This window comes from Podarcis bocagei (assembly GCF_964188305.1).
Source record: "Podarcis bocagei genome assembly, chromosome: 10".
Lineage (NCBI taxonomy): Eukaryota > Metazoa > Chordata > Lepidosauria > Squamata > Lacertidae > Podarcis > Podarcis bocagei.
In genome coordinates, this window is record NC_138135.1 from 30,552,860 (window position 1) to 30,579,085 (window position 26,226).

Here is a 26,226-nt window from a genome sequence, read left to right on the forward strand (position 1 = left end):
GAGTATTACTGCTGCAATTTAGATTCAAACAACTGTTTTAAGATTGCTGAAAGACTTGTTTCAAAAACAATTTATGTTCTCCAACCTACTGTTCATATGAATAGCACAACACTACGGGTTGGATCAAGGGAAGAGAGGGAGGAATACTTCCCGCATTACAGTCCCCTATGTACCCTGTGAGGGTTGACAGACCCCCTGGAATGGCATAAGGTAGGGCATGGGAGAACTGAAATAGATCTGGGAAACTGGATTTGGAAGGGCTACTTTGCATGAACAGTAACGCATTTCTATTCACAGAGATATTTCTAGATCAGTGGTTCCCAACCTTTTTTTTTTGGCCATGCCCCACCTAAGCATCCAAGTGAAGTGGGTATACTTGCATCCTTAATTTACAGAAAACGCAACTATACATGCAGCTATTGCAACAGAAACTAGTTTTGGCTTTCTTTAGATGCTGCCTAAAGCACTTTATAAAAAAAAAAATCACTAGAAATGTTACGTGGTATAATGGGGAGGATGAATATGTATTTAGGCAACGATAAATCCACAATAATGTTTCCAAGTCATCATCTCTGCACAAGATACAAAAGAGCCTGTTGCACCTTTTCCTCTCATTTTAGGAAAGTAGCATTTTGTAATGTTTCACTATAAAAGCTTTCCCCCCCTCATATTTCCCACAGGTAAGACTCATTTTACTCAGTACTCCACCAAACCCCCACTCTTTCTTTCTGTATGAACTCAAAACACATTTACTAGGCTACCTAATTTTAGTGCCTATTCCCAAATTCAGCTGCTACCCTATCACATAGGGACGCGGGTGGCACTGTGGTCTAAACCACAGAGCCTAGGGCTTGTCGATCAGGTCAGCGGTTCGAATCCCCGCGACGGGGTGAGCTCCCGTTGCTCGGTCCCTGCTCCTGCCCACCTAGCAGTTCGAAAGCACGTCAAAGTGCAAGTAGATAATTAGGTACCACTCTGGCGGGAAGGTAAACAGCGTTTCCGTGCACTGCTCTGGTTCGCCAGAAGCGGCTTAGTCATGCTGGCCGCATGACCTGGAAGCTGTCTGTGGACAAACGCCGGCTCCCTCGGCTTATAGAGTGAGATGAGAGCCGCAACCCCAGAGTTGTTCGTGACTGGACCTAACGGTCAGGAGCACATTTTCCTTTACCCTATCACATAAGCAGCCACCCAATGTTATTAGCATATTCCTGCCCTCCACCAATAGCCAAGACATACTATTGCAGAAGAGAAATAACACTATTGTCTTTACCACTGTGCACAATCCTTGTTTCCCCCCTCATGAATCCTTGTAGACGACTATTTTAGAACTGAGTCTGTTTCCAGCAGACCCTGTGCAGTTCCTGTGCAATGAGTGCCCTCTCATGGCAAAGAGTAGTCACAACCACAAATATTGCTCTGGACATGTGGCAAATAGAAGTCCATTCACAACAGAATGCATCTACATTTTTCCAAACGTTAAAGAGACATGGGATCAAGGTGCTTTCTTTTTACTTCCCAAAATGTAGGCCAGCTAGGAACTAAGAGGTTTTAAAACTGAAAACTCAGCCACTACTGTGTCCTTAATCAATTACACAGTTCATGGTGTAGCAATAAAACTGCTGGCACATTTGCAAAGCTAAGCAGGGTTCAGTATGGTTTCCTATTTAATGGGGGACTGTGTGTTGAGATTTCTGCGTTGCAGGGGGTCGGATTAGATGACCATCGGGGTCCCTTCCAACTCTACAATTCTATGAGTCTTTCTGTATCTAGAAATGTACAGTCATATGGAGAGTTCAGTATGTTTTAAATTCTTGCAGTAAATGAATGGTTTTCCAACCAAGTAAAAGGAACAATATAGGAAGACAAAACAAGCATAATGAACACTGGGAGCACTGGCTAAGCCTGAGGAGCCTGATTTATATCTACCTGCAATTTCCTAACTATTAAGAATACCAAATATGAACATCTGAACCAGAGACATGAAACTGGTAGTCTCTTTGTTTTCTTAAATATATATATACAGTGGTACCTTGGTTCTCGAACGTAATCCATTCCGGGAGTCCATTTGACTCCCGAAACCATTCGAAAAACAAGGAACAGCTTCCGATTGGCTACAGGAGCTTCCTGCACTCAAGTGGAAGCTGCGTTGGACGTTCGGCTTCCGAAAAACGTTCTCAAACCGGAACACCTACTTCCGGGTTTGCGGCATTCGGGAGCCAATTTGTTCGACAACTAAGCTGTTCGAGAACCAAGGTATCACTGTATTTTCATTTCATAGAATCATAGAGTTGGAAGAGACCACAAGGGCCATCGAGTCCAACCCCCTGCCAAGCAGGAAACAAACATTTATTAATTGCTTCTATGAAGCACCTTAAAGTAATTTCAGAATTTGATAAAACTTACGGTATATGGAACAACTGAATATATAAAAACAATTTTAAATCCAACGCACATACCGACTTTTCTTGCGGAAAGGCTGTAGAGCAGCTGATTTGCAGGTTCCAGGTTCAGTCCCTGGCATGTGCAGCTAGAGTTGGAAGCACTACCTGAGACCCTGGAGAGCTTCTGCCAGTGTAGGCAGTTCTGAACTTGATGAACCAAGAATATGATCTGGTATACTGCTGCTTTCTATGTACCTAGAAATTTGTTGTGTATCATGCATACATAAGGTTCCTCCAATAGAGGGTATTCAATTCAGTTAACAACAAAAGGTCAAGAGGTATCACCTAGCAGAATTTGCAATTTACAAGAATAAGCACCACATACAAAATTTGTAAGGCAACACATGTGGCATGGACAGAACTAAATAAATCTGGAGAGCATCTGCCCAAGTTCTATTCTTGCCATTGCTAACCATTCATAGTGAGACCAAAGGTACCCTCTTTGCAAAAATGACAAAAGACAACTTTGAGATTTTAGCAAACTTCAGAGACAGAAAAGACGCAGAAATATGGTTACTCAAACAGTTTTTAATACATCCTCCAATATAGAAATTCTCTAGCTTTTAAATCAAGTAGGGCCTTAAAACAAATTAAGCTATTGAAAATCAAGTTCCATATAGTTTCTCTTCCTAGGGAAATGTTTATGACCAACTACCTTGTACAGTACTAGTAATTTTAAAGGTCTTATGAATCAGTCATGAATACATACAATTCTCTGCTTAATATAACTGGAGGCTTGACTTGTATTTTCATCTATTAAGAGTGTATTTTCAAACCACAATGAGAATTTAACTTTATTACACTTGGCTCTTTTGTTTACAAGTCAGAAGGGAATATTTTTTTCCTCCTCCAGGTAATTTTTATGGTAGTATTTCTGCAATACTAGTATAGATTGCAATGTCCCAAGGGCCATTACATGAGTGATTCTCAACCTGCTTGTTATCTTAAAAAATGTAGCCAATAACCTGCCTCTCAGAATGGTTGTGAATATGCTATTTTAGATATTTTGGAAATGGATGAAATTAGGATATTAAGATGGAAGGAAAATATGACTCTGCGGAGAGAATGAAGTAGGTTGGTTAGACTGGATTTCATTTGAGTAGAAGAAACTACAGTAGGGAAGAGAACAGTGTTGCACAATTGCTACATTATTTGAGATCATTTAGCCTCTTGGACTTATGGGTTGGGGACATTTAAAAGCCAGGCAGAAGTCATCCTGGGATGGAAAAGGATATAAATTCAGATAAATAACTATTTGTTCATGACATTTATATCCTGTCTTTCCATAAAAATGACCAAGGTGCCTAACTATAAACTCTAATAAAAAATAAATAAGCACCTTCGAAATAAACCAAAAGAAAAATAGTTGATGGCAGATAAAAAATGAAAAGGTGGTAGCCAGTTAAAACATAATTTAGTTCAGAATGAAATACAGAGCAGCAGAGAAAAACCAATAATCTTAGTGCCCAAAAGCCTGTTTAAATAAAAGACATTTTTACAGTTTAAAATGCTGCACTTTATTGTGAGTGACAAAATGTCATTAACTCACAGCCACCATCACAAATAGTAATGACAAGTCATTTAAATATTTTTGAAATACTGTCAATGTTCCTCTTTTAACTTCTCTGAATGTGCAAACAAGGGAGCTTTTTAAAGATAGATGATAGATAGATAGATGATAGATAGATAGATAGATAGATAGATAGATAGATAGATGATACATAGATAGATATAGATACTGTACATTACATTAATTTAAATTAAATTTGGAACTCCCTGACTGTTGACATCAGGCTGACACCTTCCATTTGATTTTCTAGAGCTTTTGTAAGACATCCAGAATGTTCTATGTGCCTTACCTATTTTTTAGCTACCCTTGATTTTAATCATAATTGATTTTTTTAAAAACCCGCTTTTGCCAATTTTGGGGCGTCTGGGAGCATGCTTGGAATTTTGAGGTGTGAAAGAAGCCAGTCACAAAATGGCTGTTGCCATGGATGTGATTTAACATAAAATGGCTGCAACCTCCAAAAAGGCAGTAAAATGAATGAGATGGGAACATAAAACAGTTCAAAAATATGGGGGGGAGGGGGGTTGATCCTTTTCTTTTTGGGGGGAGGGGGGACACTGTTAAGTATTGGTTGTTATGTTCTCTGTTGCTGATGTGCTGCCATAGATTACAGCTGGAAAACAAAAGATAATCAAACCCAGGGATAATTTTGAATTACAACAGCAGCCATGCAAAGACATGACTGGCTGGTTAGTAGTTCTATCTTATTTTATTCACTATCTTTGTGGAATGGAAAGGATCAGAAATGTAAGGAAAAATACACAGAAAATACATTAAAAACTTATCAGAGCAATAGTTGAACAATACTGGCCCAGACTAGTATGACGTTGGAGGGTCAATGTAATCTACAGGCTTCTCTAAATTAGATGAGTTTGAGGACAGGATAATAAGGTTTCTGCTGTTGCTCTTCCCTCCCCAAGCATCCTTGGAAACAATCCCTGCTGTTGGCCAATGTTAACACAATGTTCCTCTCAAATGCCCCTCCCCAAAACAACTTCAGATCTATCAGGGGAAAGGTTGTATTAATAATGATGGTGCCTCTGCACTGGTTTGGTTCCCCCCAAAACAACTTTGAAACAATCCCTGCTGTAAGGCACAGAGCAGAAATGAAAGGATTGCCATAACTACCCCCGCCCATGCAACCCCCCCCCAATATTCAACTGAGACCCTTGTCAGCAGGCAACAAAACAAACACAGCGGCGATAGGAAGATCCCCATGTTTCTTCCCTCACCACCCCCATTTCAAAAAAAAATTCAAACAGCTGCCTGTCAACTTTCCCAAATAGCCAGCAGGCAGCAAAACAAGTGATATGTGATTCCTATGCTTCTTTCCTCACTTCAATTGACACATGTGGGGTTGTTTTTTTAAAAAAAGTACCTCTCAAGTTGCTGCCTGACAACTGCTCCATGTGGCTGGCAGGCAGCAAAACAACAAGTAAGAGAAGCAAATGCGTGTTTTGAAAGACTAGAAAATAAGAGAAAAGCGAGAGAAACAACAGCTCTTTATGACCCCACGGATTCCTATTGCCTGGTGTCCAAACAACTCTTTTATCAACTGCATCTCTGACTCATTCAGTGGCTGAAAACTCTGACAGGTAGGAGCAGAGGCACTGGCTCCTTTCCCAGATATTAACTTTGAAGGGTGCCTGCACATTTTGCTTCATAACTTTCTAGGACGGCTAGATAATTGCTTTTTAAAAAATGAAAGCGCCATGTTCTGGGGTCCCTGGTGGTAACACAGTTGAAGGCCTTTAAAAAAATAAATAAAATGGCCGTACAAACCTGACCAACAATGCATACAAAAGTTTTGTTCAAAATTAATTTACCTTGGGGGGAAATATGGGCACGTATGTTTCCCAAACCTATACTTGCACTTGAAAAAGCAAGTAAATCTGGTATGATATATGCTATTCCTGATAAGCTTCCTGCTGCAAAAGAAAGACAGGGAGCTCTGAAAAAACATAACTACCTTAATTCACATTTTCATCTAATACAGAGCTAATTTAAGATAGCTCGGTCTGCTGCACTCCACCCACATGGCACAAGACCTAGTGATAGATTACATATGGCTATCTATATCCCATCAGATCTCTCCTGTGGCTACTGAGAACTTGCTATCATATTAGAAGCTCCCAATGAGATTAGTTAAAAGCTTTGAAACCTTGTTAATGAAAGCCAAGACTGAAATGAATCCACATAAGAGCCAAGCGAGACTAAATGCACCTCAAGGCCAGTCAAACATCGGACCCGTAAAAGACATGAAAAATATTTCTGTATAAAGTGGATCAACTTGAAAAGTGACATTTAAAAGTGAAGTTACTTCTGCAGTATGTAAGGCTGATACAGATAAAATGTCTCTGTTCTTATTGTGTGGTGTCGCTCTCAGCTCTTATGTTTTTAGCTCTTAAGAGAAGTTTTTAACTCTGCATATGACAAGGTGAATTTGAATGTAGTTACAGTACTAGCTTTTTAAACCATGTCCTGTGCCGGATTCTGTTGTGGCATTTTTTATAATATTACATACGTTGTTACCTTTTATCATTGTAATTACAGCTATCATGCTTTCAGCTTCCATTGTACATTGTCCAGATAGCCAGGTAATGGGGTGCTTAATAAAGAGTAACAACAGGATATTAAATTAATATTAAAGGACCTGGGAGACTAGAACAAAACAGAAAAATCCTTGCTCTCAATGTAGGGTATTAGGCAAGTCTCTCTAGTGAGAGAATTTCATAATCAGGAAGCCACCATCAAGAAGGCCCTCCTATTATTATTATTATTATTATTATTATTATTATTATTATTATTATTATTATTATTTCTACACCACTTTATGTTCTTCAGGAAAAAATCTCAGAAGTGGTTTTGAAACATCAAATACAACATTCCAAAATAAAACATTACATAAAGTATTAATGAGAAAGAGCTAAAAAAAACCCAGAGTTTCCATGTTCAGAGGAATAAGACCCCTGTTTTCCATATGATGAGAGAAATGACAGAAGAGAATCTCTTTTTCCTATCCCTGTGTCTGGGAACAGCTGAAAACAGAATACTGGGAACAGATGGACTTTTGGTTTCATTCAGACAGACAGACAATTCTTGAGCTCTTATATTTATCTGCTACTCAAGAGTTCATATTGTTCTCTTACATAGCATTTACTACATGCAGTTATATTTTAGCATAAGATTATTCAGTACATTTCTAAATACTTCTTAGCCTGTCGTAAGTGAACACCTGGCATGTAACTATAATAGTTTTCAACTTTCTTACTTGGAGTCACTCTTCATACACATTATTCATCAAACTACAGTTTTAACCACAAGTCTTCAGTTCTGCTTCTTGGATCATATACATGGAACAGACTCAGAATCCCCATGATACTGGGAAACCAGACATTTGCTTATGGTAGTAAGATTCCAGAGCAGACTTCAAAAGTTGATATACTGTTTAAAGGTCTTCTATACAGTAAAACAGTTAGTTGTTGGGGTTTTTTAACCATACCTTTTCAAGTCACAATTTGTCAGTATGACTCCCAGAATTTGCCTGTTATAACATGGGGAGATACAGCTCTACCCAATATACAACAGCAACATTAATCAGAGTGAAAATAAGGTGCACTGGTTGTCGACACACTATTTTCCAATAACTGGCTGTATCTGAGAGAACCTTTGATTATGGAAATGTTATTCTCCAAGCTACAACCATTCTTTGAATGAATGAATGAATGAATGAATCTTTATTTGTGTCAGTCATCAGCCATAGCAATAAAACAACAATACAATATACAAAGAATAGAAATAAAAAGTCAATTATATAAAATACATTTTAGGGTTTTGAATCAATAGTCAAATAGTGGATCTTATTCTAATTGCCCCAGCTAAAAACCTTGCAACCTGTGCTGTCACCTGCTCATCTTGATCTGCCAAGAGAAAGGACACTGTGCCAGTGGTTGGGCGACCCGGAATGGACAATAAAAGATTATAACGGATATATAAGTTAACATTGTTAACACCCAAACGTGCTTTGAAGTCTCCTCCAATGATAAGCAGTGCTGCAGGATAAGAGGATTCGAGGAATTCTAAACAGCTCTCTAATTCTGTCCAAATACATTTATCGTGGATTTTTTTTGACAGGGTGGTATATACACGTTAATCAGCATTAGACAAGCTCTCCGTACTTTGACCATTCTTTCTGTTCATTACTACTCACTTGACTATGAATACACTCCTGCCACTAGAGTAATAATACCAGTCACTAAGTAGTTGTGCTTTGTCCCTCACCTACAAACTATATGATTTAGTTAGTATTTTAATGTCACGTTTGTTGGAGTTTGGTAAAGATACAGCAGCATTTTTGTAGAAAGAAACCATCTGGTAAGCCTGCTGGTTGAAAGGATTAATAAATTTTTAAGGTTTATTATTCAAGGCAAACCAAGCCATTCTAATAAAGTGGTACCTCAGGTTAAGAACTTAATTTGTTCTGGAGGTCTGTTCTTAACCTGAAACCGTTCTTAACCTGAAGCACTACTTTAGCTAATGGAGCCTCCTGCTGCTGCCGCGCCGCCGGAGCACAATTTCTGTTCTCATCCTGAAGCAAATAGTACCCGAGGTACTATTTCTGGGTTAGTGGAGTCTGTAGCCTGAAGCGTATGTAACCTGAAGCATATGTAACCCGAAGTACCACTGTATAGGTTTTACATAGAGCTAATGTGGAGCCAGGAAGTTAACACAAACACATTTTATCTCATACTGACTAAACTTGGAGAAGAAGCAGGAAGGAAGTAAAGCCTGAGTAAACAATCTATTTATCAACAGGTAGTTAAGGAGGAATCAGCAGGGAGTAAAATGATGTAGTTATTTAGCTGGGTAGATGGCTTTTTTTAAAGAACAGGCTGCCTTTCTATCAACCCTCACTGGTTCAGGTAGTCTATTTCAAGTGTTATGGCTTTACTCTCAACAACACTGACACTTCCTTCACCATTTTTAAAAATCCTGTCCCCCATCTTTCACCATTCTTTTTTATTTTTTACCCTTTCCTACAGCCATGTGTCACATTTAGTCTCTATTCCCTTTTCCATGCCATGATACATGGTCCTAAAATATAAGCCTGAGGGTTATGTGAAAAGCATGTAAAATTATTAGGAGTAAGTACTGGCAGAAAGCTCCAAGTTCTCTTATTTACCATAAATTTAAAAATGCATTTTACATAGAAAAGCTAGTGTTATGGCAGCCATCAGTGAAAAGCGGGCATGAACTGCTTAACAAACGGGTTTTTACTTTTGTGTCACCACTGTCATCTTCCAGATGACTCAGAACAATAATGCAATAACTTTAAAGCTCCAGGGAGTCTCAGTGGCTAGCCACCTAGTGCTTCCAAGCTCTTGCTTCCCTTGCCTAGCCCCATCCTGCAGACATGCAAGAAAGCATTCCCATCATCATAGTGATGGGCATCACCATTTCCTGTCTTTATGTGCTGGTTGTCTTAAGCTGTTGCCTTGGCAATGGCAGCAAATCACAATGACAGCAGCATTCTTTCCTATTATTTTCATATGAATTGCTTGCTTACGATCCTCAATATGGTATTCTTCCAGGTGGCCCTATAGGACATTCTTTGTTTATAGAAGCGCTATGAAGATTCAAGAGTGCCTCCTTCTGCTGCAGGGTCCAAATATTTCAGCTCTATGAACTCAGTGTCCTTTTTCTAGAGGTTAATCTGAAGTCCCATGCCTGGGATGGCCTCTAAGCCATTTGTCATGTTTCAAGAGGTCTTCTCTGATACAACAGGCAGTATCAAAATCTATATAAGCTAATGCATACTCGGGGGGGGGGGGTTACCAATCAATCACTGGAAAGTTGCTGCTGCACCTGAACAGCATCAGAGAGTCTCTTGGGTTAATCAAAGGCAGTCTTTCCACATTCTTGAGGTGTCAGGGGAATTTGTTGAATGCTACGCTCTGGGAATGTGAGGAACTGAAAGCCTCCTGTGAATTCAATGTGGCATCAAATCTCACAAGTCAATTCACAACTGAAAATCAATGCATAATTGTTTGATGCAATCCAGGTTGGGCACCAGCATATTTCATGGACAGGTTCACCTGAAATTCTTGCTGTTGCTGGACTAGAATACACAGTAACTTGTCCTGATGTTCAATCAGCCATAGGCCAAATGATGATATTCCATAAACGTGATGGGTTACCTTTTGGCCAAAGAAAATGATCCATCATGTTAATCAAGGAAGAAACGCCAGAGCCTCAGCTAGAGGGAAGGAGCTTCATTTATCACCAGCATCCCATCTCTACACCAGGATCCTCTACAGCTGCCCTAGGAGCTCCAGAAAGACTCCTTGTTGAGCAGCCGCTTACTTCATTCTCACTCATTCTTAGGCAGCTACTGGAGCTTCTTATTCCACTTCACCTTCTTGCAAGGCTACCCCATCTCACAACCAAGCGGAAATACATCCCCCTTGCCATAGCACATAGTTACTTACTTCCACATTCATGGTCACAGTTTCTCATGTCATCATTATCCCAGCAATGGTGTTGGTAGCTGTCTTCTCTCCTGTTCTCTAGTCAGCAAAGAAGTACATTCTGCTATGGTGTACTTTCATAAGCCCAGAAAGGACATGGGTTCAGAGACCTGATGCATGTGAAGGAAAAGCTAGCCATTCCCTTTTTCCTCCTATGGAGCTACTGTCCACCCCTTGGAATATTAAAATCGCAAACCCTGACAAAACACTCTTTATATAGGGATAGCAAGCAACAGTGTTGAAGGGGAACAAAAGTAACTCTTACCTGACTGTCTCTTCCTGGATACCCATGATAACTGGCAGTCAGAGGCTCATTCTGCAAAAAAGCAGATATTATCCATTTTGATAAAACGTAGGAAAAGAGAGGCTATTTATTAAGAAAAAAAGAAGAAAAAGCCTATAATAATATAGAAAGGGAACAGATAAATAACACTTTGCCTCTATAGCAGCATATGTACATGTCTTCATGACAATGTCAAATGATGTCTGGCAGTTTCAAGAACAAAAGTTCATACTGCATTTTAGACAGTTGGGAGACAGCAAAAACCTTCACCTTCCTTAGGCAAGAAGGAGAAAAGTGGGCATTTAAAGGCTATCAGTTAAAATATGATAAGTCTAAGGAGAAAATGGGTCGTCCCCCCCCAATTAAAAATGGGTTCTACATGATTTCCAATCTCCTTGCCTACTTCTGCTGTAACACTAATTGAATCTCACACTCTATGGGGAAAGGGGGAAGTTCCTGGCAGCAGTGGTGTTTCCCCAGGAAGTCTCTGGTGCTGCCAATTTTACAGGTCAGCAACTTGCTGGTGTCTCTTGTTGAATAATTATTCTCTACAGGAATTGCTATTGTGGGAAGCGAAAGGAAGCAGGGTGAGAAACTGTTACAAAGAGTTAAACTCCTAGGAGGGCAGCAGAACAATCCTTTTATACCTAGTACAGAGAAAATCCCTGTCAGTCAGTAGGGGATCCCAAAAGGAAAAAGGAAGCAGAAGGGCAGCCCAAAGCAAAACCCACTCCACTGCATACACTCAAGGAAACTTTCACAGAGGGAAAGCAGAGGAAATGGCAACATTAACCATTTGAACATGTAATTCTCCTTGCTCTTCAGGGGCAAAGAAACACACCACACACAGCGAACAACAGAAACAGGTTGCCTTCCAACAACAATCACACAGCCTAGCAAGACAATGCCACAGTTAACTTCAATTCCCTCCTGACTCACTTCTGCCAAAGCTGAATTGTATTTCAACCGCTGTTACAAGCATACAAGCAGCCATTTACAGAGGAATTCAGTTAGAATGAAATCAGACTGCCATGGGATATTTAGTTGTTTTCTTTACTGCTAAAGGGCATTTCTATTTATTTGATCTCTCCTATATAAAAGGGAGAGAAACAAGGGCACAGAGATTTAAAGTTTGCTACATGCAAGATTTTACATTGACTGCACTAATCATTCCCACACGGTTTTTCAACATTCGCTAAAATCTTACTTTTAATATACAACAATATTAAATTATATAAAATGTCATGAAAGATACAGCATAAACCTATGCTCATAAATTCACTATGCTTAGTGAAAAGCTTCACACTGTTCTACATCGAGTTCTGTTTCATATAATTAAAAGGCGACCAGAGTCTACTCCACTTGTCTTTGCTTTATTTTCTTAATCAATCCATTTCTGTTACTTTTTATATTGTAGCAACATACTGTCCTTCATTATATACCTGTTCAGCTGGAGATGTGAGCATGCCATTAAGCTGCAATCACCATTTTGGCTGTAGTTACCAAGAGTCCAACTAAATTACAGTAGCCTTTGGGACAGAGGTTTTCTACCCCTGCTCTATGCGGTCAGGGATAACCTAATTTTAGGAGTCTGATGACCTCCTGGTTAGATTGCTGCCTTGAGGGAGCCACCAGGTGGCGCGTTGGAAGATGGCCGACAATAACATCTCTCTGACCCATACGAGGTAATTAAGAGGCTGCTATGGGAAGTATGCAGTCTTCCTACCCCCCCCCCGCAAGGAGATGGGGGGGCTGCCTTGCCAGCGGTGTCCACAATGCACCCCCTGAGCCGAGAGATGGGGGTGCCAGTCACTTGGCACGAGCCCTCGATGAAGTCAGATCTTCCTGACGCTGATTTCAATCAGCGCATGCTGGTTAGCTTCAGCTCGGAATTATAATTGGAAACATACGATTGCAATGAAGCTGAAGCACATACATCAAGTAACACTCGAGAGATAAGACTGCTGATTAATGGATCTCTGTGACCGGGAGTGACGGACGGATAAGTAAATCTTCTGATGAATCACCATTCAGAGACTGTATGTTTGGAATGAAGGGGGGGTGGAGGAAAAAACCTTTTTTCTTTGCACGATGTGATATTAATAACCCTCCACCCCAGATAGAAACAAGATCGTTGCGTTTTACTAATCACAAGCAGGAATTCAAGAACTGTGTGGGATGGATTATAGCTGGAGAGAGGATTGGTGAACGGTGAGAACGGAGGAAAATTTTATGACACAGTTAAAAAATGGCGTCTCGCCAAGACAGGCTTGCCGGAGAAAGAAGGACAGGGGGAGGAGAATCAGGACCATTGGAATGAGAAGGAATGTTGGAATGCAATCTTGACCTGACAGAGCCTCCTGATATACTTGGCAAGTCTGAGAAAAGTAAAGGACAGACCGAAGATTAATTTTTTTACGGAAGCGTTGAACAGCGGCTGTCCCGGAGCGATATGATCTTTGGAGAGTACAAAACCCACACAGAGGATGCCTATTTTCAATCTGCTTGTGAAAATTATCAGAGATCGTAAAGAAAGGAATATACGATAATAACAACAAGAAGATGAAAAAAGTAATAAAGGACTATCTGGATTGAACTGGATAGAACTGTTTAATTAAAGCAGCAATATAAGTGATGTTTGGATTCGTTCGGAGCTTGATGTATGGGTACCCCCAACAAAATTTAAAATTCGGCTGTATAATTTGGAACTAATGGATAATGTGATGTGATTGGCCTGTTAATAAAAATTATTTTTTTTAAAAAAAATATAATAGATTGCTGCCTTTGAAGATGGTTCTGAACGTGCAGCCAATTCAGAATGCAACAGCCAGATTGATAATGGCAATCAGGAAATCTGACTACATGGTACCCATTCTGGCTACATGGTACCCATTCTGGCTGTCTATGTGTTTCTAGGCCCAATTCTAAGTGCTAGATTTAAACTAATGAGCTTAACATTCCTCAGGACCCCAATACCTGACAGAAGAGCTTGTCATGAACCTATAAATACCCTACAATCAGCACCTGGTGCCCTCCTCTGAGTAGTTCTTCCCAAAAAGTTTCAGAGCATAGTAACGAGACAGGAAACAGTGGGCCCCATTTATGGAATGCTCTTCCCAGTGAGGTTTGCACTGCTATGTTTTCAGTTATGGGGTAAGACCTTCCTCTGCTCCCAGATTTTTTGATGGAACATTTTTGATGGATCCATTTTATGGGCATTTTGTTAATTGGTTCTGTTGCCAGTGATTACTCAGCTATATTTATGGGGCAGAATGGTTTCAGTATTATTATGGGGAATTGTTGTTTGGATATTGTTTTGTTTTTAATGTTTTGTAAATGAACTTCATCTCAGGTTTTTTAGATGCCCTTTTCGTAACAAAACAAACAAGAAGATTGTATCTTAATGATTACATTCATTTTATTGTCCACCCAATCCCTAGAGGCCCAGTTGACACAATTCATTAGCAGTTTTATATTATTTGTGGGCCATGTACACACAGAAGTAAATAGTGAAACACGCTCTGTCATTACTCTACAATAGTGAAACCCTTTTCACAGAGTAGTTTAGCAAATATCAAGAATTTCCTGAAATTCTTTAAAGCATAGGTTTCTACTGGGTGGGATTTTGGTGAGAAGGATAAATAGTGTCCTGAATGGTATTACCATACAACAATTTATCCCTTGCCTGATATTTAATTTTGGTACCTCACCCAACCACTGACATTCATCAGCAGGCATAGGCAAACTCGGCCCTCCAGATATTTTGGGACTACAATTCCCATCATCCCTGAGCACTGGTCCTGCTAGCTAGGGATGATGGGCCTATGCCTGTTCATCAGCATTGAACAAACATTACCTCTAGAATCTATAAACTGTAAACAGGGCTGCTCCAAAGGCATTGATGCCCACCAAGTCGCAATGGATGCCATCTCTATAGGGTAAACTTAAACTACCCGGTCAAATTAGAGCTCCACTAAGTACAGTAAGTGCTTTGTAAATTACATTCCAGCTACCATCTCACTTGCTCAGCAGGGTGGGTTTTTTGGGTTTTGGAATGTACATTTTTATTTGTAAAAGAGACAATAAGTGCTAAAGTTCCATTGGAAGAGTCCCAAACCTTGTCATGCCCATTTTATTCAGCTCTTTTGAGACTCATGTATCCAACACCATTAATTGTGGTGGAAAAAGCTTTGCTTCCTCTCAGAGAATTCTGGGAGAGGCCTCTGAAGTGCAATTGCATGATAAAATGTTCTTCCAAAGGACATTTCTTTAAAAATGGCAAGGACAGGGAGAAGACTGCAGCTGCTTTTTTGCTGGGCTGGCTGCCCCTTGCACTTCACTGGGTGCTGCTTCCTAAGGCCCCATAACTCCAAGGGATTATATCACGGGATACAGGGCTGCAGCAGAAAGAGGGAGCTGAAAAGCCTCCATGCCGCAGTTCCCAGCCTCTGTCTCAAAAAGAAGGAAGCGAGCTTATATTCTCTGTTCACAATATTCATACAATATTGCTTCAGGATACAATTGTTACTTTTCAGAAATACTGTATATGCAATTTCCTCCATGACTAACTGAACTTGCTTTATGTCAGGCAAACAAACCAGTAGTGAACAGGGATCTGATGACATCACTCCCTCTTCCTTCCTGGAATTCTAAACTATGCGCTATTGCACAAAGTTCTAATCTCCATGGCAACCCCAGCTCCTCCCTTCAGGGGAAAGGGGGGGGAGCCCAAAGAGGAGTATACAAGGCTTCTCAGTCTCCTTGAAAGTTATTCTTCTAAACAGTAACAGAGCTAAATTTAGACACTTTTGAGTATGGAATCTTAAAAAACAATGAAATATGTTTCCAAGTAAATAAATCTAAATCAACAACCTCATGACATCCTTTTCTGGATCAGATGAACAACATGCAAAAGAATCAGTGTGACCACCTCCTAGCTCCTGTCCACACCCATTTCTCAGCATGGTTTTGTATAAATATACAGAGAGAACTCTCACACACACTTCTCCTGCCCCCGCACTCCAGCTTCAGGAAACCGGGACATTTCTTCCCAGTTTTTCTGAAGATTGCCATGAAAATAAGGTATTTTGCTACAAAGCACACATTTGGTGGTAATTTTAAACGGGCTTCTTTAGAGCAGCTGTATCTATACTGGTTAAACTTTCATCTGTTGTATAGAACTGGTGTGTTCCCAGCCTAGGAAAATATAGTGCACACAACACACCAATATATTCCCAATCCAATACCAAAGTAGAAGGATTTGTGTTAATTTTCTTTATAAGACAGGCCACACTGTGTTTTAGGATTCCAAATCAATCATATGGATGCCCCTCCTGCTAAAAACTAAAACAAATTCAATAGCTGAATATACAAGCTGCAATACAATTAAATAGCTTGATTCCAAGACTTTCAAGTACTAGATAAAGCATCAACTGCAGCTAAAAAGAGGTCAAGGATATAGAAGGTAGAAAAAGCATATTAAAATGGTAAGAGACAACTAGATGTATTTTCAATTTACATACTAGAGTACCAGGTCTGTGATTCTTTCTTTATAATGAGATAGCAAAGAGATGAGGAAAATTAGCTTTCTGCTCATATCAGAATTACAGTAATTTGGATCAGTTTACCCTGGCAAAACATGTCAGACATACCTAGCTAGTAAGAGAGGTCAATAAGATAAACAGAAACACCAGTTTTTTATTTTTTTATCATCTGGGGAAAATACTACAAAAATTGGGAAAGGGGGATAGTTTATGGCCTTTAGCCCATACTATAGATTTCTGGTTTGAAACATGGCTATTTCATTTCAGACATTCTGTCATTTCCTTACACTGTCAACTGGCAGGTTACCAGGCGCACAAAAATTTGCCCACAACCTGAAAGTTTAAATTGCTTAGTGGATTACGTATCTGCACCCTTTACTATGAGTTGTGTGGCACACTTTCTAATTTTTAATATTTTTTTTTCCACAACTCTCTTTCCATATTAGGAAAACCCACAAATGAAGAAGATATTTAACTGATTAAACCACCAGTCATCTTAACTATGGTTTAAATGTGAATGTGCAGTGTGCTGGTGCATGGGGAGAATATTGCAACCACTTTGTCCCCTGCCCCATGCCTGCTGCTGCAGCACTACCAGAAGCTAAGCCATGGTTTAGCGTAGTGCTGCAGCCAAACCCAGGCTCATGATTCATCCAAACAAACCATGAGCAGTAAACAATGTTTATTCTTGACTTACCACCCACAGTCTATTTGGAGGGTGACAAACCACAAGCCCAGCTTCAGATATCTCACTAAGAAAAATCATGGCTGAGCTCCCAGCAGCACAGTAGCCGTAGGACAGGCATAGGCAAACTCAGCCCTCCAGATGTTTTGGGACTACAATTCCCATCATCCCTGACCACTGGTCTTGTTAGCTAGGGATCACGGGAGTTGTAGTCCCAAAACATCTGGAGGGCCGAGTTTGCCTATGCCTGCCATAGGAGCAGCAAAGAAGCAAAGTGACTGCAATATTCTCCCCATACACCCAGTATGCTGTGTATTCACCTTTAAACCATAGTTAAGCCTAACTATGATTTACATGGATTTGCTAACAAGGCCACACAGTGCTCTCTTGATCTAACACTAATACAACCACCTGACCGCACAAAAGCCGTCTTGGAACATAACTTGCCAAAGCCTTCCTAATTCTGGAGTCATCGCTAATAGTCTCAGTGCATTGCTCTGCAGCTACACTGCACTGTGGTAGACAATGCAGAGTCAAGAAAGTGACAGGAAGACCCACATGGCTGGGTCCGGTCCTACAGTTAGACAATTTCAACTAAGAGTGGCTAACTTGTAGTTCTTGGGCTTCATCTGTATTTTTTTCTGGTCCCCAAGACTCCACCAATTTTGAAGGCGAACACAAAAACACGGTACTGGGATGAGAATCATATGCTGCCTAGGTTATCTGATGGATCATCTTATGAGCAGAGAGGAGAGCTAACCCCTCTCTTCTGCATGGATCACCTTGGTGGTGGTGGTGGGGTTATGCCTGTGTGTCTTGTGTGCATGTGAAATGTGCATGAGAATTTTGGCCATATGAGCATGCAGTCTCTGGAGGGTTGGTAAACCATGAATGCAGCTTTCAGGCAAAAAAAAAAAACGGGGGGGGGGGGGTTAGCCAGCCCTGATTTTAACATTCCCTCAGCCACATGGAAGCTGCTCCCATATGGCAGGAAAATATCTAAGATGCTTATCAGTTTCATTTTGCAGACTTAATTCCTCTTCCATACAATGTGCACAAACTGAATTTTAACTGTAATACCGACCAGTGCTTTTCGGCTAAATAGCAGTCTTATAGTAAGGGAAGACCTCCCCCCCTCCAAAATATGGTAAAGAACTAGAGTAAAACACCCTAAAGAAATGAATATCTTTGAACACCGGAAAAAGGAGGAAGGCTTCATGAGAGTTCCAGCAGCAACGGCTGGCTTTGATTAGGTTTGTTTGATTGTGGGCCGTACAGGAAACGCTCAGGAGGCCCACTCAGTAAGCGCCACCCTAGACACACTGGCAGGCTTTGTGTTCCAGCAGCAACATCTGGAATCAGTTAAAACCAAAATGCTTTCAGTCCCTTCCCAAAAGCCACTAATTCTTTTAAAACCACTATGCCTGGCCTACTCCACTCCCTCCTGGAAAGCTTTCCTTGCACTTCTAAACAAAGGAGTCTGTGAAAGAAAACCACACCCTGTACTGCTCAAGTCACTTTCGATGACCCTCAGTCCAGAAGGACTGTTGTGAGATGATAAAATAAGAGGAAAAAGCAAATGTCAATCCAGTATACAGTTAGGTTACTTTCTTCTAGTGAAAAGAGCATCAGTACGGCATGGGAACTATAGCATCTTTCAAAAATTATTATTAAAGATAAAAAGAAGATGCAAATTAAAAGTTCACACACACCTCAAGACTGACCCCAGATAAGCAATATTTCCCTACATCAAAAACGTAACTGTTTTGGTCTTTGAAGCCTTCCATGTTCACAGTGGCGTACTTCATCTTGGAATACTTCATGCTCACTGGAGAGGGGAAACTAGTCTCTTGGATGAAATGCACATGTGCACATTAACTTATGTGCACACAGACACTCTTAAATTAGATTTAGAGACATCTGCAGCAGAAACTACACCCAAATGGAGCAGCCAGAACGCATCATGGCAATAGCAGCCAACCAAAATGCTGGGCAACACCCAAGCATTAAATCTTTATTGGTTGTTAAGAGTTCTTTGTAAGCATGGCCAAGAGTTTGATTCAAAGCTCTAGAGAGCTGAACTTTCTTTCAACTTGTTTATTTCTTCCACTCACACAGACAGCACAGTTCTTCAGTCTAGAAGGGACAAGTTCAAGCTCCAGAATGTAGTTATCTATCCAGCAGTACTTTTAAAAACTTGTTGGATTCAGCTTTCCTAAAGTCCTACGTGTGTCTGAAAGGCTCAAATTTGAATCTCAGGATAATACGGTAACATCCAATCAAGGTCCCTCAGTTCTTCTCTGTTAGTGAGCATCAAGTCACTAACAGAGTTTACCCCTTAGTCTCTTATTCAACCTGCTGGAAGATGAAGCTGCCAGCCAAGGCAAATCAGTAATTTATTTATTTTATCCATTTTAACTATAAACAAACAAGGTACAAAAAAGGAGCCTACACTATTGGGCAGAAGCTTATGTACAACCAGAGTAATCATATTATGAAGATATAAATGTATTTCTCTGTTTCAGGTAGTCAAGAATTTATTCATGTTTCTTTGCTGGACCTGGGGGTTGAGCATTATATTTTCAAGAGTTTCAGATCAGAGCATATTGAGATGACTGTGCCCTGTAATAATCCCTAGTCATACTAATAAAGTCATACCAAACCAATATAAACTTGTCCACTTTCTTCTGTCCTCCTGCCATTCTCAATGTATGGGTTCCACCAAGACTAACTTAGTAGTCTCCTTTTATGGCTCACCAAACTAGAGAAATTGTTAGGTGGACTACTACCAAAGGATGTCAAATTTGTTCTTTACTTCAAGTCCTTGTTGCCACCGGAAATGCAAATCTCAATGTGTTGTTGTGTCATTGCCTGGATTTTGCCGGAAACTCTCTCCCCCCCCCCAAAAAAAATAAATCCATAACCAATAGGCATGACCACCATGTACCTTTACAAAATAGGAGTTTATTAGATCTTTTATTCCTAGCAGTTTGCCTTCTAAAAAAATATTTGGAGGGGGAAGTGCAGTCCACAGTGCAGAGGCAATAGAGGAAAATGCCAGTTTTGGAGTTACCACCTGAGGATATTCTGCAGAGTGCAGCACCACAGAGTCCAGTAGAATTTCCCCAGATGATCTGTGATCTTATAGGTCTATATAGGGGCAGCTGGTCCTTCAGGTCTCGAGCTGTTCAAGGCTTTATAAGTTAACAAGACCTTGAACATGGCCTAATAGTGATTGGCAGCCAATGTAGTTCCCTCAGCACAGGTGTAATAAGTCTGCATTCAGGGGCTGCACAGCATTCTGTGCCAGCTGAAACTCAATCCAGTGGAAGCACCACATAGAGCACATTACAGTTGTCCAATTGTGAGGTTGAATCACAGTTACCATATGCCATATTGTGCATATATCGGTTTTCACCAACTAGGTGTGCATGCTCCAGATGTTTTGGACAACTTCCATCAGCCCCAGGTAACACAGCCATGCCAGCCACTGCAAGTTGTAGAATCATAGAATCATAGAATCATAGAATCATAGAGTTGGAAGAGACCACAAGGGCCATCGAGTCCAACCCCCTGCCAAGCAGGAAACACCATCAGAGCACTCCTGACATATGGTTGTCAAGCCTCTGCTTAAAGACCTCCAAAGTAGGAGACTCCACCACACTCATTGGCAGCAAATTCCACTGTCGAACAGCTCTTACTGTCAGGAAGTTCTTCCTAATGTTTAGGTGGAATCTTCTTTCTTGTAGTTTGGATCCATTGCTCCGTGTCCGCTTCTCTGGAGCAGCAGAAAACAACCTTTCTCCCTCCTCTATGTGACATCCTTTTATATATTTGAACATGGCTATCATATCACCCCTTAACCTCCTCTTCTCCAGGCTAAACATGCCCAGCTCCCTTAGCCGTTCCTCATAAGGCATCGTTTCCAGACCTTTGACCATTTTGGTTGCCCTCCTCTGGACACGTTCCAGTTTGTCAGTGTCCTTCTTGAATTGTGGTGCCCAGAACTGGACACAGTACTCCAGGTGTGGTCTGACCAGAGCAGAATACAGTGGCACTATTACTTCCCTTGATCTAGATGCTATACTCCTATTGATGCAGCCCAGAATTGCATTGGCTTTTTTAGCTGCCGCGTCACACTGTTGGCTCATGTCAAGTTTGTGGTCAACCAAGACTCCTAGATCCTTTTCACATGTACTGCTCTCAAGCCAGGTGTCACCCATCTTGTATTTGTGCCTCTCATTTTTTTTGCCCAAGTGCAATACTTTACATTTCTCCCTGTTAAAATTCATTTTGTTTGTTTTTGCCCAGTTCTCTAATCTGTCAAGGTCGTTTTGAAGTGTGATCCTGTCCTCTGGGGTGTTAGCCACCCCTCCCAGTTTGGTGTCATCTGCAAATTTGATCAGGATGCCCTTGAGTCCATCATCCAAGTCGTTGATAAAGATGTTGAATAAGACCGGGCCCAAGACAGAACCCTGTGGCACCCCACTAGTCACTCTTCTCCAGGATGAAGAGGAACCATTGATGAGCACCCTTTGGGTTCGGTCAGTCAGCCAGTTACAAATCCACTGAGTGGTAGCAGAGTCAAGACCGCATTTTACCAGCTTCTTTACAAGAATATCATGGGGCACCTTGTCAAATGCCTTGCTGAAATCAAGGTAGGCTACATCCACTGCGTTCCCTTCATCTACCAGGCTTGTAATTCTGTCAAAAAACGAGATCAGGTTAGTCTGACATGACTTATTTTTCAGAAATCCATGCTGACTATTGGTGATCACAGCATTCCTTTCTAGGTGCTCACAGACTGTTTGCTTAATGATCTGCTCCAGAATCTTCCCTGGTATTGATGTCAGACTGACTGGGCGGTAATTATTTGGGTCCTCTCTTTTCCCCTTTTTGAAAATAGGGACAACATTTGCCCTCCTCCAGTCTGCCGGGACTTCGCCTGTTCTCCAGGAATTCTCAAAGATGACTGCCAGTGGTTCTGAGATCACATCTGCCAGTTCTTTTAATACTCTTGGATGCAGTTCATCTGGCCCTGGAGACTTGAATACATCTAAACTAGCCAAATATTCTTGTACTATCTCCTTAGTTATTCTGGGCTGTGTTTCCTTTGCTGAATCATTTGCTCCAAATTCTTCAGGTCGGGCATTGTTTTCTTTATCGGAGAAGACTGAGGCAAAGAAGGCATTGAGGAGTCCAAAACATGTAGAGAACACCAGGTTGGCAAAGGCTGATATACACAATACCTTGCTTCCTCATATTGTAGGAGGAAAAAAAACCTTCTCCAATACACTATTTGTTGATCTTCTTTATGCTGCAAATTACCTTCATTCTCTAAGAAGCCAACCAAATGCAAATCATGTAGCTCAGTTGGTAGAGCATGAGACTCTTAATCTCAGGGCTGTGGGTTTGAGCCCCACATTGGGCAAAAATATTCCTGCATTGCAGATGGTTGGACTGGATTATCCTCATGGTGCCTTCCAACCCTACAATTCTATGATTCCATGTGTATTCAGATTGCATCTCATACCCCTCTTTATGCTGGAAATATGACAACATGATCAAGGCAAAGGGACAAAATAAAACGGAAGGAAGTTCTCAGCAGTGAAGACTGGATTGTCAACAGCAGCCATGACCTCAACGAGGATCTCACTCTCTGCTATACTTCCATGGTTAATCAGTGGCAGGGTCGGATGCACCCAAAAGAAAACGACCATTTTCATCAGTTAAAGCCACTGACACTTGGGGGTTCGCTGCCAAGTCACCAACCAGGGAAATTTAGCAAGAATGGATGTTGCCAATTCTCCATGGGTTTTCAGAGACAAATTGGTACTTTCTTCCACTTCCGTCTGTGTCCTTGAAAATATGTTTTAAAAAATACATCACAACCAGACATAGCTCTGAACATTACAGAAATCAGATTTAGCTGCTGAAGTATGTGAGGATTTATAGGGAAATCCTCTTATGGAGGAAGCAATCTTCTTTGATAAGACTAGAAGCTTAAGATGTTAATTCAGTCACTGACACATATATGATTTCTTTTAATAGTAGAAGTTTTAAAAAAAAATCTTCCACACTGATTCTCTCATAAGCTCATAGGCACACATCGGCACCCTGCATCAGGGTTCTTACAGGTTGCTGAATAATGCTATGAGCAATGCTCACTCTATTCCTGGTCCATTTCTGATGGTGCTCCATCCACAAAGTGTGTGCTCCCACTCATGCTTGAATGAAACCTTACTATGAAGGGACTCATGGTTATACAAGTACTTTTGAATACATTATCATCGCAAACACAATAGTCACATTCTTATTGAAGTAACACCCATGTTAAGTAACCACAAGCTTTTCTGCACACAGAAATGACCTCTACGTTTCTTCACAGCTTCTCCCTGCAAAGCCTGACACATTTTACTTTCACTAGTATTTAAGGGACTCAAATCATTCAATTATTCCACTCAGTTGTGATTTGGATGCAGTTACACCTTAAAGGTGTTCCAAGTCAGTAGCCTCAATTAATTCATGTAAGGTTTGGACTCATTTACACAGGAAAACAACCACACTGATTTGCACATGCCCCAATACTTTAAAATAAGTTGCATGGCTGGCTGTCAAAATCAATACTCTGATTTTAGATTTATATGATTGGGTTTAACCAGGGATTGTTTTACATTTGAAATACTCTTTTGGCGTTTTGACTTGTTAGATGCCTTGAGTTCTCCTTAAAAGCAGGTGGAGATTTTTAAAAATAATAATAGTAATTAATTCAATAATTCAATTGCATTTCAGAAGGAGATAGCTTTCACAGCAACCCTTATTTTTAAACAGTAGCTAGGCATTTGCACTTGCTGTTCAGTATGGATTCAACAAAAACTTTCAAGTAATGGTTCAGATCTGGTTAAACAGTTAAAGTTTTTGTTTGAAACGAATGATCATGGTTGAGACTGTTGTTGTTTTTTTAGTTCAGGTTTGATCTATCTTCCAAAAATATTCACAAAATATTTACAAATGGATAGTGGCCAAATACACTTTAACAATATAGGTGTCATATTCCAAGCATGTCTCATTCCATTCCATTCCACTGCACATTAGGTATGACTTGAAGTTTCCACTCTCTCTAGCAGGCCCCATGCCCTAGGAATCCCAAATAATTTTTACAAGCCTTTTAGAAATGCAGAAGTTGAACAGGTAAATGGGATCAGCCATTCTGTATTAAATTATTATTATTTTATTGATTAAATTTATATACCATCCTTCATCTGAAGATCACAGAGTGGTTTACAACATAAAAACACAAAATATATAACATAACAGCAAAAAACAACAACCAAACTTCCTCTTTCAAATGAGTATAGTCCTGGATGTCAGACCCTTTTTCATAAAGCAGAGAGATATTTCAAGTCTTCTAGGGAAGAAACTACAACTCCCTGCTTCAAATACTGGTCAGTTCACTAGACTACACATGTTCCTAGCTGCTGGCCATTAAATTCCTAACTAATGTGAATCCAAGGGGCAGCAGTTATTCCAAGCCCATTCCTGCATGAAGAGTTCTGCAAAATCTAAACACAATCATCAACATTTTACCTGCACTACCTAATACCGAGACCCTTAAACTGTCTTGTAGTATAGACTACTATTGTGATTTGAGTGCTCTTTCAGAAACCGATTGTATGATGGTGGCAAAGAATTTGGAAGAGCTCCAGTGCAACTGCATCACATATTGAAGGAAAAGGCTAGAGGTGTGGTTAGTAATAGATACATACTGCTAAGTTTGTGCATGCTCTATTTCACTGAGTTGTTTGCCAGTCAACTCTGGCCTGAATCAATTGCTTTGCCCTTCTATGAGCTGAGCCAATATAGATGCACTTGACAGCAGAGCAAGTCAAGTCTCAAATTAGTATCTGCCATTGTTTGTTCTGATAAGGATTTCCCTCTTTTTCATTTGTAATAGTTGTCAGATGGCAGCTTAATCATCACTGCACCAGTATTATACACAAATAAGCAAGCAGAATTCAAAATGAAATTGTTTACAGGGAGGTATCTCTTGTGATGCAACTGGAATAAAAGTCGTATTCTGGGAAAGGAAAGGCACCCTCCTCCATTTCTACTATCCAATAACTAAAATCATTTTTCCAGGTTACTTTGGATATTATGGACTATCACTTCATTAGATGTTCAAAGAAGACTAGGATCTAAAGGAGGAGAATGTTAAGACAGCCTAAAAGCAAACACAACCACCACCACCACCCCGAATTCTCGCTTTGTGTTAAGAAGAATTTGCAAAAAATGTGAGCTAAGAGCAATTGGTGGAAAGAAAAGTAGTCCTTGCACTCAAACTGGCCAAAAGCAGGCTACCTTCCCCCATTTTCAAGGCACACAAAATACTATTCTCAAAGGAACCAATGAAATCAATCATGCCATGGTCTGGCAAAATGCCCCAAAGCCACAGCAGAAACTTAATATGAACAGCAAGCTGATTAGTGAATAATTCACATGCCCCAATTCTCTTACAGGTACTGCTAAGGCAAGCTAGAATCCAACCTTAACTAACATTATTTACCCCAGGACAATCTATGGCCAGATACAGAAACCCGAAATACCATTAAGATGTCTGTTTTTGTTTCATCACACCTCAGCCATTCTTAACAGGGCCAAATTTTGAGAAAACAAGCTCTCCTGGTGTTACTCCCCCCCCCCCCAGCATTCAGCTTTGAAACATACCATATTTTTTGCTCCATAAGACTCACTTTTTTCCTCCTAAAAAGTAAGGGGAAATGTGTGTGTCTTATGGAGCGAATGCAGGCTGCGCAGCTATTCCAGAAGCCAGAACAGCAAGAGGGATTGCTGCTTTCGCTGCACAGCGATCCCTCTTGTTGTTCTGGCTTCTGAGATTCAGAATATTTTTTTTCTTGTTTTCCTCCTCCAAAAACTAGGTGCGTCTTATGGTCTGGTGCGTCTTATGGAGCGAAAAATACGGTACTTTTGGGGTGACATATGCACAGGGCAAGAAGTGCTTCTAGACTTCTAACAAACACAGGATTTTCCTTTACATTGCCCGAACATACTCCCTGATTCCTCACATGAGACATGTTACAAAGCATGTTACAACAGTTTATTACTTATCCATTTTTTAAAAATCTCTTCACAAAGAAAAGTGGCTTATTAGAAAGAACC

General features: G+C 40.4%; 1 protein-coding gene across 19 annotated transcripts in view; it reads right to left on the reverse strand.

The window, feature by feature from the left end:
• RBFOX2 (RNA binding fox-1 homolog 2) overlaps positions 1 to 26,226 on the reverse strand; it is a gene marked incomplete at its 5' end in the record, with an annotated part of 175,398 nt that overhangs the window by 129,018 nt on the left and 20,154 nt on the right. For all 19 annotated transcript variants that reach the window (XR_014012380.1, XR_014012381.1, XR_014012382.1 and 16 more), the window contains one exon: positions 10,804 to 10,854. Coding sequence is in view for 16 of the 19 variants with exons in the window: in XM_081211012.1 (XP_081067138.1) it covers positions 10,804 to 10,854 (51 nt within the window). The remainder of the gene's footprint in view (positions 1 to 10,803; positions 10,855 to 26,226) is intronic.